The 14,524-nt window shown below is 51.0% G+C and overlaps 1 protein-coding gene across 2 annotated transcripts in view; it reads left to right on the forward strand.

The window, feature by feature from the left end:
* Positions 1-14,524, forward strand: part of ZC3H3 (zinc finger CCCH-type containing 3) — a 151,394-nt gene that overhangs the window by 121,874 nt on the left and 14,996 nt on the right. For both annotated transcript variants that reach the window (XM_030481027.1, XM_030481036.1), the window contains exons 9-10: positions 30-161; positions 14,039-14,214. In XM_030481027.1, coding sequence (XP_030336887.1) covers positions 30-161; positions 14,039-14,214 — 308 coding nt within the window. The remainder of the gene's footprint in view (positions 1-29; positions 162-14,038; positions 14,215-14,524) is intronic.

Here is a 14,524-nt window from a genome sequence, read left to right on the forward strand (position 1 = left end):
ATGGGGTTTCTCATCCTGTGCCCTTGCAGATGCCGGTGTGCTCCTACTTCTTGAAGGGGATCTGCAGCAACAGCAACTGCCCCTACAGCCACGTCTACGTGTCCAGGAAGGCAGAAGTGTGCCAGGATTTCCTCAAAGGCTATTGTCCCATGGGAGAAAAGGTAAGGAGGGAACCAGCTCTTGGGGTTCTGGGGTGGATGCTCCTGTGCTGAAGCCACAAGCTGTTTTCTGCTCGAGCTACAGCACCGAAGGGAGCCGTAGAGCTGGAAGCTGCTGAGCACCTGGATGTGATGAACAGCAGTCCTGTGCCTTTCCAAAGGCAGGGAGAAAAAGAAGGAAACAAATCACAGGCTGCAGCTTGCAAACGTTGTGCTGGTGTTTCCCTGGGAAGAGCCTCCCCGGGGTTGTCCATGTTACTGGAATCCAGTGTTGAAGGTGATAGCCCCTGCCCTGAAAACTGCTCAGTTAAATAGATGAGAAGTGAAGGGAAAAGCTCCTGAGTCCCTGTTTTACATCCTAAACCCACAGGTATTAATGCTTATTCTGCACTCTGGCTCTGAGATGGGTTAAAACTTGGGCCTTAGATCGTGTAGCTCAGTCTAAGCAGCAAGATCACCCTTCGTCACCCAGCCTGCAGTAACTAAACCTCAAGCACTGCCCAGTTATGTACATGGGGGCTTTATGGTCCTCCAGGTCCTTAGGGCCCTCTGGTTTGCATCAATGCTTTGAAGTCCTACATGGACTTTATGTGCACCCTGGGTAGACTTCCAACCTTGTCTGTGAGCTTATGGCATCTGCATGACACACAGAGCTTGAAAGAGAGCAGCTCTCCTGGAGCAGGGCCTGGTTTTGCTTAGACTTCTGCTCTTGGAGGTTTCTAACTCCCTCATGATTTCAGCTTCTTTTCACTAGGGAAGTTGCTGGGATGAGCATTTGGATGCTTGGATCCATGTGCTGCTCTGGGCTGGAGCCTGAGGGGCTCTTCTCATCCTTTTCTCCATTGCTGTAGCTCTCCTTTACAGATGTTCAACCCAGCAAGTGAAGCTATGGGTGCTCAGCATCCATCATTGTGGCATCATCATGCAGTCACCAGGCTGTCCCAGCACCCAGATGTGACCATGGATGGTGCCTTTTGCAAGCAAACCCATCCTTTCCAAGTGCCATGGACATGCACAGAGGGCTGGAGCAGCTCTGCTCTGGAGCCAGGCTGAGAGAGCTGGGCTGGGGCAGCCTGGAGAAGAGAAGGCTCCTGAAGGGGAGACCTTAGAGCAGCTCCAGTGCCTAAAGGGGCTCCAGGAAACCTGGAGAGGGGCTTTGGACAAGGGCCTGTAGGGACAGGCCAAGGGGAATGGCTTTAACCTGCCAGAGGGGAGATTGAGATGAGCTCTGAGGCAGAAGCTCTTCCCTGTGAGGGTGCTGAGGCGCTGGCACAGGGTGCCCAGAGAAGCTGTGGCTGCCCCATCCCTGGCAGTGTTCAAGGCCAGGTTGGACACAGGGGCTTGGAGCAACCTGCTCTAGTGGAAGGTGTCCCTGCCCGTGGCAGGGGGGTGGAGCTGGACGAGCTTTAAGGTCCTTTCCAATACAAACCATTCCATGATTCTTTCCCAAGGAGAACCCACTAAAGTGCAAAAACCAGGCGAAAGGAAGGGATAAAAGCCAAAAGTGAGAGCTCTAAGCAAAGCAGCAGTGGTGGGAAGCACTAATACATTAGCCTGTGCCTAATTACTTTCTGTGGCAGCGTGTGGAGGAGACTGTGTACAGGAGAACCACTTCCTCCAAAGGAAAACATGGGCAGCACCACCTCCCTCCAGCACAGCCCCAACCACACCGGCAGGATCCCTACAATTATTTCCTCAACTATTCCAATTTAAATGAAAATATCAAAGAGATATTTAGAATATTTATTCTATTAGGGAAAGTGCTTACAGTGTCACTTTTCGAGTGTCAGGAAAGCATTCTCCTCCACATGATGGATAGCAGCCTGTAATTATAGATGGGGAGAAATTGCTGAGTGGGCCATATTTAACTGGGGGAGGAGAAATCCCAGCATGGGCCATTAAGGGTTAATTTTATTCTCTAAATAACAGAAGAAAAGTGCTGAGTCGGTGCCTTTTGCCTCCAAGTAGAAAGTCCTCAAATGGACCCCGGAGAGTTGATCAGATTCTACTGAATCAAGTGAAAATGTGAACCTGGCTTCATAAAACGATGGCTTGTTAAAGATGTGCCCTCCCTTTCCTTATGAATAATTGAGGGTGGGAGTAAATCTCCTCTTGTTCTGCTTTTCCCTATCCAAGGAATGGGGAGAGCTGTCTGCTTGGGGCTTGAAGCACAAATTCATGGATAGCAAAGGTGTGTGACACCATCGTTGGTGGATAAACTCAAATGAGGATGGAGAGTAATAAGGAATTTAGATGCTTTGGCACATTGGGCTCTTCTCCCAGTCGTGTTTTCCTCTTTGTGCTCCCCCAGAGCAACATGATTTCTGGTTTCTATCAGACCTTCATCAAAAATGTCCATTATTATCCATAATTTATGATGTGTCGTTGCAGTGTCGGCTCTTAAGTACTTTCTAGAATGTCTTGCAGGGTGCTCAGGCCAAGTTGAACTGCTCTTTGACCCATCCCATGGGGTGTAACTCCAACTGTGTGAGCAATTTGTATACAAATATCTGCAGGGGGCTACAAGGATGCTGGAGAGGGACCTTCATCAGGGACTGGAGTGATAGGACAAGGGGTGATGGGTTCAAACTGAAACAGGGGAAGTTCAGGTTGGATCTAAGGCAGAAGCTCTTCCCTGTGAGGGTGCTGAGGCGCTGGCACAGGGTGCCCAGAGAAGCTGTGGCTGCCCCATCCCTGGCAGTGTTCAAGGCCAGGTTGGACACAGGGGCTTGGAGCAACCTGCTCTAGTGGAAGGTGTCCCTGCCCGTGGCAGGGGGTTGGAGCTGGATGATCCTCAGGTCCCTTCCAACCCAAACCATTCCATGATTCTATGATTCTACGCTGAGACCAACCTGCTCTGGCTTCATCAGGAACTTAGAATCAAGTGAGAAAGCTTGAAATTTGCATTCCCAAGTCCCTTTTTCAGGAATGCAGACTGTAGAGGATAAAGGTTCCTCCCCCCTTGGGGAGAGGGGACATCTGTACGAGAGCATAACCATGTCCTTCTGTAAGGGAGTGTTAGAATCATAGAGTCCCAGCCTGGTTGGTGTTGGAAGGGATCTTAAAGCTCCTCCAGTTCCAACCCCTGCCACAGACAGGGACACCTTCCACTAGAGCAGGTTGCTCCAAGCCCCTGTGTCCAACCTGGCCTTGAACACTGCCAGGGATGGGGCAGCCACAGCTTCTCTGGGCACCCTGTGCCAGCGTCTCAGCACCCTCACAGGGAACAACTTCTTCCTTAGATCCAACCTAAATCTCCCCGTCTCAGTTTATGTTACCCCCAATGTTGATCATTTCCAGGAAGGAGCTCGTAGCAGAGCTAGGACCTTGATTTCCAGCATTCTCACCAGTTCCTCAGTTGTGGGTTGGGAAGTTTCTCCACCCTGTGTGTGCACATGTGGACCTACAGCTTCCTAAAGGGAGCAGAGGGACCTGCACCTTCAGCTTGGTGCTCCCAATACCTCTGTGGCTCCGATCATCTCTAAACACACCATCATATGTGTGTTAGCTAAAGCCATGAAGTGATGCCCACCACGAAATCAACTTGCTGCCTTGCCTGGGGCTCCCTGACCCCGTTGTCATGCTGGGTGAGGCTGGTCCCTGTAGACTGGTCCCCTGCACTGGGGGAAGCCTGAAGAGAGAAGTGGGAAGAGAAGGGGAAACAGGGCTTCTTGCAGGTGCTCCTCAGGGGTTTCCAAAGCTGTTTTGATGAGCTGCTCTATGGTAAAAGCTCCTCTTTGGTTCCTCATCCCTCCTCCCATCTGGGTCCTTGTGACTGCATCTCAACTTGGGGCATGGGTTCTGGGTGGTTGTTTCCCTTCCAAGCCCCTCTCCTTGCTGCACCCACTCCTGGCTCCTGAAATAATACCCAAAGAATATGAAATAATATGAATTAATATAAAATAATATGAAATAATATGAAATAATATAAAATAATATCAAATAATATCAAATAATACTTGGCCCAGAGGAGCTGGTTGTGTGATAATGCACATTGAACATTGGGCTGCTGTTGGAATACCTGGATGCCAACCATGGGCTGAGATCTCTGTGTGGCTGAGAGCTTGGACCTGGGAATTACAACAGGCACCTGCATTATTGAACAGACGTGTAGACATGGCACTTGGGCACATGGGTTAGTGGTGGATTTTGCAGTGGTGGGTTAATGGTTGGACTTGATGATCTTCAAGGTCTTTTCCAACCTGAATTGTTCTATGATTCCACATCCATAGAGAACCCCAAGGAGCAGATACCTTGAGATTTGCTTTGCAGGCACAAAACATGACTTACTGGGGACTAAACTGTATTGATAAGAATCATACCTAAGGTAGGGTTTGGTTCTGGTGTCCTCCAGCCCTTGCAAGGTGTCAGAGCAAAGGCAAACGCATCAGCCTGGTCCTTTCTAACTGCTGCATCTGTAAAATCGAGTCAGCCTGGTCCCTTCTAACTGCTGCATCTGTAAAATGGGTTTGTATTAACTAAGCTTGTCCCCCATGGTGTACATTAGCGAGCGTGCTGCATTAAATACCTATCTTCAGATTGTTTTCCATCAGCTGCCTTGAAGCCTGTGGGTAAATTGTTCCCCCATGGGAACTGTTAAGCAGTAAGATGCAGGGAGTTTAAACAACGAGGCTCCTGTGCAAAGGCACGAGGAGATGTGCTGGAATAAATCATGGCTAAGAAGGGGCTCCGGTGTTTGCCAGCATCCCATCCCTCCCAGGGACCTCAACCAGCACAACCAGCTTCATCCCTGATGGGGAAGCTTGATGCCATCACACCACAGATGCTCATGGTTGACCTGCACTGGAACAGCCCATCGGTCTCCTAAAATCCATCATTCCTGATGAGTTTCTTGGCCATCATCCCTTCACCAGAGCTCTGATTTGCACCTTATCCATGTAATGTATTGGTAAAGCTCATGCTAGCAGGGGCAGGTCTGGTTAGCACGTGCTGCCCAAGGAAGTGTGGCTTCCTTGGGGGAGATCCTTTTCCTCCCTCAGGTGGAATGTGGTGTTTTCACAGAGGCAGCTGCTTGGTTTGACTGTAGAAAACTCAAATGTGGGGACTTCTTCTTAGCTGGTGCCTTGTTCTCGTTGGTGTTTCTCTGGGCTGATGATGCATCAGGTTGGTTGTTTTCTCCTTTTCTGGTGGAAGTGTAACAGGTTCCCCCCAGAAACTCACTTCATGTGTCTGATACATTAAATGTAGAGCATTTCTTCAGGCAAAGCCACGTGAGCTGTGTGAACAGCAGCTCACAGTTACATGTCTTGTGGGTTTTCTCTTCATTATCCAGTGCTTGGTTCACGATGGAGAGTCCTTGTTCCCCTTAACCTGTTATCACAGGAAGGTGAAGATCAATGTGAATGATCATTTAGTGAATCACAGAATGGTTTGGGTTGGAAAGAACCTTCCAGCTCCAACCCCTGCCACGGGCAGGGACACCTTCCACTAGAGCAGGTTGCTCCAAGCCCCTGTGTCCAACCTGGCCTTGAACACTGCCAGGGATGGGGCAGCCACAGCTTCTCTGGGCACCCTGTGCCAGCGCCTCAGCACCCTCATAGTAAAGAATTTCTTCCTTATATCCAGTCTAAACCATCTCTCTTTCAGTTTAGAACCACTCCTCCTTGTCCTGTCACTGCAGGACATGGTAGAAAGTCTCTCTCTGTCTTGTCAGTCCCCTTTAAGTATTGAAAGGCTGCAAGAAGGTCTCCCTGGAGAAGAGGAAGAGGAGAAAGGCTTGCATGGTTTTGCTGCTCGTGTGACTTCCCTCTTCCATCTTGGTGCAATCTTTAAAGATGATCCACAGCTACAGGCTGGGCAGAGAATGGATTGAAAGCAGCCCTAAGGAGAAGGACTTGGGGGTGTTGGGTGAGGAGAAGCTCCCCATGACCAGGCTTCAGTGTGTGCTTGAGCCCAGAACCCCCCCGTGTGCTGGGCTGCACCCCCAGAGCGTGAGCAGCAGCTCAGGGAGGGGATCCTGCCCCTCTGCTGCGGGAAGGGGAGACCTTAGAGCAGCTCCAGTGCCTAAAGGGGCTGCAGGAAACCTGGAGAGGGGCTTTGGACAAGGGATGGAGGGACAGGACAAGGGGAATGGCCTTAACCTGCCAGAGGAGAGATTGAGATGAGCTCTGAGGCAGAAGCTCTTCCCTGTGAGGGTGCTGAGGCGCTGGCACAGGGTGCCCAGAGAAGCTGTGGCTGCCCCATCCCTGGCAGTGTTCAAGGCCAGGTTGGACACAGGGGCTTGGAGCAACCTGCTCTAGTGGAAGGTGTCCCTGCCCGTGGCAGGGGGTTGGAGCTGGATGAGCTTTAAGCTCCATTCCAACACAAACCATTCCATGATTCCTGCTGAATTATGGTGCTTGCAGGCACGTTTGGGTGGCACTGGAGATACCTTCTTGCCAGTGGGGCAGCCCCTTCTCTGGGATAGGGATTTTGTGGCTTACCTTCTCCCCTCATTCAGAAATAGCTGATGGAGAGCTCTGCCTTTGATAGCTCTTTTATAGTCCACTGCAGCTGTATGAAAATCAACTACAAAAGCAACTTCATGTTGTTTAATTTTGGCTCTGGTTGACAGATGTTCTCTGGGTGCTGGAGTTGCCTGCTTGGTTTCATTTGCTTTTCCTATAGTGCACAGCAGAAATGTTCACTCAACAAACTGATTAGTAAGTAAAATCTTTATTTAAAACCCAAAATATAAAGTAGGTTTGGTAATGGGTCTGCTCATGAGATGGTGACCAGGCTGCATTGGAACAGGCTGAAGTCTGTCCAGGTGCATCCCTTTGGCTTGCTTGGAACGTTGAGTCCTTGTGCATCTCCCCTGGGCAATGCTGGCTGTGCTGCAGGTAGTAAGTGATAAATCCTGGTGCTGGTGATGGAAGCTTTTGATTGACAACACTTTGTAGCCTGCGGAAGAACCAGGTTTCTTCCATTCCCAATCCTACCCATGTAGAATCATAGAATCACAGAATGGTTTGGGTTGGAAAGGACCTTAAGATCATCCTGTTCCAACCCCCTGCCATGGGCAGGGACACCTCACACTAGACCATGTCACCCAAGGCTCTGTCCAGCCTGGCCTTGAACACTGCCAGGGATGGGGCAGCCACAGCTTCTCTGGGCACCCTCTGCCAGCACCTCATCACCCTCACAGGGAACAACTTCTTCCTTCTATCCAACCTGAACTTCCCTGTTTCAATGTGAACCCATCACCCCTTGTCCTATCACTCCAGTCCCTGATGAAGGTCCCTCTCCAGCATCCTTGTAGCCCCCTTCAGACCCTGGAAGCTGCTCTGAGGTCTCCACGCAGCTTCTCTTCTCCACCCTCAACAGCCCCAATGTTCTCAGCCTGGCTCCATACAGGAGCTGCTCCAGCCCCTGCTCATCCTTGTGGCCTCCTCCGAACTTGCTCCAACAGCTCCATGTCCTTCTGATGTTGAGGACCCCAGCACTGCACACAGTGCTGCAAGTGGGGTCTCCCCTTCATGCAGCAGAGGGGCAGGATCCCCTCCCTGAGCTGCTGCTCACGCTCTGGGGGTGCAGCCCAGCACACGGGGGGGTTCTGGGCTCAAGCACACACTGAAGCCGGGTCATGGGGAGCTTCTCCTCACCCAACACCCCAGGTCCTTCTCCTCAGGGCTGCTCTGAATCACTTCTCTGCCCAACCTGTTCCTGTGCCTGGGACTGCCCCGACCCAAGTGTATCACTGTGGCAATCTTTGTGGGTTTCCAGTTGCCTCTTATTTACCATAGTCCTTAATGGCATAATGAGGGTTCTTATTGCTGCTTTAATTTAAGTGTAGTATCTCCAGCAGCATTCAGATGGAACATTAAAGCTGGTGCTTATCAGGGCAAACTTAAACTGCTTAATATCCTTGGCTAGTTGATAATAGTGCCCAGATAAACACTCATCTGTGATTTTCTCTCTTATACTTTAGTATCTTCACAGAAGGATGTGCAACACAAAACATGGAAATCAGGAAGTTCAGGGGAAAAGCAGCTGCTGAATCATGGCTATAAATTGGGAATATACTGATGAGGCAGAGTTCTTGATTTCAACCCGAATGTCTGTAGATGAACGTGAAGAAGAGCAGGTTTTGTCTTTGCTTCCCATGCTGGAATCTCCCTTCATTCCCATCTGTTCTGTTGTTGGATGATCGCTGCATCCCATGAGCAGTGGGTGACACCTTCCTTGGGGCACCTGGAATCATGCATATAGTGGATTCCGTGTTGTCCCTGATGCAGATGACACTGTAAAGGGTGTCTGGTGGATGTCTGGCTTGCTCCATCCCAGACAGTGATTATTTGGAGTTGGTCATTGCAATCAGTGGGTTCCCCATGTGAAACTGGCTCCATCACGGCTTTGGGATGTGATGGATGAGTTTAGGTGGGTTTCTGATGGAAATGGGGATCCTCAACAAAGCAATGTAGGGAATGATTGAATGCTGTAGACGTTGCCATGCAATGGTGAATGCTGGGTTGGGGATTCACCTTCTGGATAGTTGTGTCCAAATGGTTATAGTCAATGGCTCAATGTCCAAATAGAAACCAGTAACAAGTGGTGTCCCTCAAGGGTCTAGTGGAAGGTGTCCCTGCTCATGGCAGGGGTTGGAGCTGGATGAGCTTTAAGGTCCCTTCCAACCCAAACCACTCAATGATTTGATGATTCCTCATGTCTGTGGCTTTGCTTTCTTGGTGGCTCAACCGGTCCTGGGTGCTTTGGGGTTGGAGTAGGGCTGAGTTGCTTGGTGTCACTGGCTGGTTTTCTTCCATCCTCTTGGCTTGCCTTGTTTCTTTCATTCATATCTTGGCTTAACTATTTACAAGCATTGTCAGAGCTGATCCAGGACACAGAAACCAAGCCTGGAAAATCCACAGTGGCTGCTGTGACTCTGGCCACATATTCATGAGCGCCGGGGAGGTGCAGTGCTCTTGGGCGTCATTTTGCTGCATGGGAAATTCCAATTACACAGGAGTAACATGCCCAAACCAGGGAGAAAGATGAGAGGAAACAGTGGATGGCATCTTAGAGGAATCTGGCAAGAGCTGGTGGAGAAGGGATGCAAAAGAGAGTCCCATCCCTTAGTGCATTTCTATTTGGGCTGCAGCATTCCAGGAGAAGGGATGCTGCAGGGACAAGGCTTTTCCTTGTCCTCTTCAATCCCTCTCAGCTCTTTTGCTCCTTCTTAAAGATGATGTTCCCGGTGAGTTCAGAAACAGCATCCCATTCTTTATCCACCTCTGGAGATACTTTAGCTCAAATGATGTTTTACTGCTTGCAAATACCAAGGGAGAGGATTCACAGCTGTGTGGTAGATCCTAGAGAGCATTTGGTATCCCAAATCCTGGAGGGCATTTGGAGAACACCATCAGAAGTCATCACTTCCCTGCAAGCATTTTGCTAGGGCACCAAACTCAGTTTTGAGGGTAGAAACCTGTTTTGGATCAGATTTCCTTAGGATAACGTGTGAGCTGAATGTGTCCATCATTATTCCACAGCCTGGATGATGTCCATATGTTTTGTCCTCCAGGTTTTAGCAACAGGGAGCTGGAATATTCCTTTTAAGGCTGCTTCCATCTGTACCCTATTATAAGAAAGCCATCAGGAAAAAGCTATTTCCTGGCTGTCAGATCGGAGCAGCATCAGGAAACAGCTCGGCCACCTCCAGCAATAGCTTCCCAACAGCCACTTACCACCGAGACGTGGTGGGTAAGAGGGATGTTAAACCAGGCTGACATCAATCCAGTCAGTTAATCCTGACACTCGGAGATGGGACCACCTGCAACAGCTCTGGTGAACAACGGGGATGTGCAGAGAGCTTTAAAAGCATAGACAGCACTTGAGTGCTTGAGACCTTGAGCTTGTCCCCAACGTAAGAAGGACATGGAGCTGTTGGAGCAAGTCCAGAGGAGGCCACGAGGATGAGCAGGGGTTGGAGCAGCTCCCGTATGGAGCCAGGCTGAGAACATTGGGGCTGTTGAGCCTGGAGAAGAGAAGCTGCGTGGAGACCTCAGAGCAGCTTCCAGGGTCTGAAGGGGGCTACAAGGATGCTGGAGAGGGACCTTCACCAGGGACTGGAGTGATGGGACGAGGGGTGATGGGTTCAAACTGAAACAGGGGAGGTTTAGATTAGATCTAAGGCAGAAGTTGTTCCCTGTGAGGGTGCTGAGGCGCTGGCACAGGGTGCCCAGAGAAGCTGTGGCTGCCCCATCCCTGGCAGTGTTCACGGCCAGGTTGGACACAGGGGCTTGGAGCAACCTGCTCTAGTGGAAGGTGTCCCTGCCCGTGGCAGGGGGTTGGAACTGGATAACCTTAAGGCCCTTTCCAACCCAAACCATTCCATGATTGTATGCCTCATCTCCATCACAGTGGATAGAGAGATGTGCACGGGTCCAAGGATATGGGAAGATGCTCCAGCACTTTCCCATCTCTTGTCCATCTGCTGGTCCCTTGGCACCAGCGTTGGGAAAGGAACAATCGAGCAGGGGCTGAGACAAGCCTGGAGATACTTGAGAAGTTCAACCTGGGCAAACGGCTGGTGGAGCAGAGCCGGGAATGCTGGCCTGGATGGGACCTCTCATTCCCAGCCCCTAAGGTCAGTGGGCAGTTGTTGGTCGGCCCAGTAACCCAGCTTCGCCTTCCTCCCGCCCTCCTCTGCCTCCTGCCAAGCTTCTTCATGGAAAATGTTCATTAACGTCATTCCTGGGACCTTCTACCAGCTGCCTCCTCCTTTGCCAGGTCCGTGCTAAAGAAGGCAGCGCCCTGCAGTCCTCCTCCTCCTTGTCTTGCTCCTCGTGTGCGTCAGGGCCCCTTGGGCCATTTCAGGCTTTGTGGGTCGTTGACAGCACCTTGACTTTCACCCAAAGCTGCCTTGGCAGCCAGGATGGAGTCCCAGCCACGGGGGCTTCCCACTGGGCACCATCCCAGCACTGCTGGTCAGGCTGTGGGGGAAGCCCAGAGCAGGGAGATTGGGATGGGGACAACATCAGTGGGATGACGGCATCCTCATCAGCACCCAGTGGAGCCACGGGGGTTCTCCCTATGGTTTATTAGGGGTGCTGTGAGTTTTCTGTTGTCTTGCTGGAAGGGACCAGAGGCTTTTTCTCTCTCTCTATGGTCCAACCTATGGGCTGGCGGAGGTCCCATGGGGGTGTAATTTAGCACCCCAACAGGTGGAAGGGATCAGATGGCCTCCAGCATGAGGTCCTGCCCGCTGTCCCACAGCCCCACTCGGCTTCACCCCGCCTGACACAGGGCAGCAAAGAGCCCAACAGCAACCCAAGCCCAACGTGTTTGCTCTGGCACGCAGGGCAGGAGCAGAAGACCTGCTATAAATAAACAGGAAGGGCTTTTCCAGCCCCTGAGGCCAGCAGGGAGGTGATCCCAGCTTCACCATCCCAGCCCCGAAGCAGCAGTGATGGACGGGAGAAGGGCCGAGCGCTGGGAATGGTGTGGAAAAACCATTAAGAAACCTGAGCTGGGGACACGGCCCCGGGATTAGTGGGACATGGTTTGTTGTCTTTATGAAGTATCTGATTGCTGTGGAGCCAATAAACATGGTCTGGTGCAATGAGTGACTTGGGGATGGGTGCAGGTGAGAGCACTGGGGAGGTGGCACATGCTGATCCCAGTATCCAGCTGGGATCACGACACCGTCCCCTCCACAGGGACTTGTAACTGGTCCCTTGGGAAGAAACAGCCACACTTCTTGGCTTTTCCCCCAAAATAGCATCATTCCTTGGTGTAGCAGCATCACTGCTGGCTGCAAGGGTGATGCATCCATGTGGCCAGGGCTTTTTTCCTGCTCTTTTCCTTGAAATTAGATTATTTTCAAGGTCTCTTCCAACCCAAACCATTCCTTGATTCTGTTTCTGTGAAACATAGGATTTTGGAGTAATGGCAGAGCCTGGACACTGATTAGACACGACTCTACTTTAAAGTTGCCTGTTGGCTTGGAGACTTGCTATTGAAGCTCCTTCAAATACAGGGAAAAAGTCATAGGAGCAGTTCCAGGGCTCTTTTTTCCTGCTCTTCTTCTTGGAACTAGATAATCTTCAAGGTCCTTTCCAACCCAAACCATTCCTTGATTCTGTTTTTCTGTGAAACATAGGATTTTGGAGGAATGGCAGAGCCTGGGTGCTGTTTAGAATCATAGAATCATAGAACTAAAGTAGAGACGACTACTTTCAGGTTGCCTGTTGGCTTGCAGACTTGCTATTGAAGCTCCTTCAAATAGAGGGGAAAAGTCGTAGGAATTGGGGTTTTTAATGAATTTTTAGTGGAAAAGCAGTGCTGTCACTGCACCGTCCCCCCCATTGAGTCAATGTCTGTGTGTCCATCTGGATCCCCAGCCCTCCTGCTGCTCAGCATCATCCCCAACCTCCAGCAGACGAGCATCTTGCTCCGATGCTGGCTCTGGTGCTCGGCCCCGGGCAGCAGAGCTGCTGAACCCTGCTGCCCTTTCCAGGAGAGAGCTTCCATGGCTCAGCGGGGCTGCCGCCTCATCCCAAAGGTCAGCACGAGGAGCTGCTCCCGTGCTCCCAAAGTTGAGTTGCATTAAAAGGGCAGGAGCTCACCTATCTCCTGCATCATCGGGAAGAGGCATTTATATAAACAGGTGAGAACGATGATGCTAAAACCCTCACAACCAGGTTGGACACAGGGGCTTGGAGCAACCTGCTCTAGTGGAAGGTGTCCCTGCCTGTTGGAGGGAGTTGGAACTGGATGTTCTTAAGGTCCTTTCCAACCCAAACCATTCTGTGATGCTATGATTTGTCTTGTTTTCACCCAAACCTATGCAAAATCTGAGCATCCCTATAGCAAGGAGGTTTGCAGCGTGGGCATCCCACATGGAAGAACCCATGTGGGGAAAAGGCAGACTGCATCTTTGGTTGTGGAGAAGGTCAACAAGGGTGTTGTGATCCCTTTATTGCACCACATGTGTTGGATTGCATCTCACCATGGGTGTCATGGTGCGGTGCACGCCTGTGGTCACTGCAAAAGCCAAGATGAATGGGATGGATGGGAGCATCTGGGGTGGGAGCGGGGTTACCCTGAACAAGGCTCTGTGGCCTGCTCCCACCCTGCATCCCTTGGGATACACTGGGACAAGCTCTCTGCATCGCAGGGCGTTGCTGTCACGGTGTTGAGAACCATCAGAGATTAGACAAGCAGCTCTTTCTCCCTCCCCCTGGCCAACATTCCCAATCATCCAGGTGGAAATCACACCCGAAGGTGTCTCCTCTGCCCTTCCTGCATCTCTTCCTGCTTTTCCCACTTGCAATAAGTGCAGCTGGTAGCTGGTAGCACAGACACACTTTTAAGGGTGAACATCTTGATGCCATCTCGCCAGTCCCATCCTGTGGCCACACGAAGCTTCCTTGGACAGGAGAGCACCAACCAAGCTCATTTCCAAGCCCTGAGCAGAGAGGGTTGAGCTCCAGCCCTCGGCCACCTTCATGATCCAGGCAGCGATCCCAAAATAAGCCCCATAAAGGATGTGCTTCATTCCTGCTCTTCCCTAAGTCCCAGGCATGTCTGGGACAAGAAAACCCTGTGTCCTCTCCAAAACAGCTTCTCCAGCCCAATTAACCTCTTTGATGCCTCCCAGCATCACCACCTTGGGGGTAGGTTGTTGCTGTGAAGACTTTGATGGTTTAAGTCCATAAAAACAGGCACTTGGAAAGCACACTATTTGGAGGAGCATCTTATTTTTATTACTATCTTGGCATGAAATAGTGGTTTGATACAAAGAAAGAAGCACCAACACATCCTTCTCTTCCTTCAGCAACGTGTTGGTGCCACTTGAGGGAGCTCATTTTGGGAACCCGTGCTCACCATGGGGCTTTCCTTGCCTTTGCCAACCTTGTCCTCTTTTTCCCTTGCAGTGCAAGAAGAAGCACACCTTGGTTTGCCCTGACTTTGCCAAGAACGGGGTTTGCCCCAAAGGTGCCCGCTGCAAGCTGCTGCACCCACAGAAGAGACGCCACCCGAGAGAGGGAGAAGATGGGGACCGCAGTGCCCCCCCCTCCAAGTGGAGACGGGTCTCAAAGGAGATGGACAGGTAGGAAAGAGCAGAAGAAACTTGTTTTGCTGCTCTTAAACAGTTTTCTTCCCATCCTGCTCTGATGTTTCCCCTTCCAAGTGTGTATTTGTCTGTGTGCTGGTGTATTTTGAGATGTTCCTGATGTGGGTCGCTGTGGTGGCTTCTTGATAGGGCCACCATGGGCAATAGGGTTGGGCAAGGTCCATGCTCAAAGGAGAGGTCTCCATCCAAAGGAACAAGAGGATGGCTTGCATCTGATGTGTGTCATTGGGGTGTGGGTATCTTCACCCTTAGAAATGGGCCTTCAGGTATCTCTGAGGCTTTTGTA

This window comes from Strigops habroptila, chromosome 1 (assembly GCF_004027225.2).
Source record: "Strigops habroptila isolate Jane chromosome 1, bStrHab1.2.pri, whole genome shotgun sequence".
Taxonomy (NCBI): Eukaryota; Metazoa; Chordata; class Aves; order Psittaciformes; family Psittacidae; genus Strigops; species Strigops habroptila.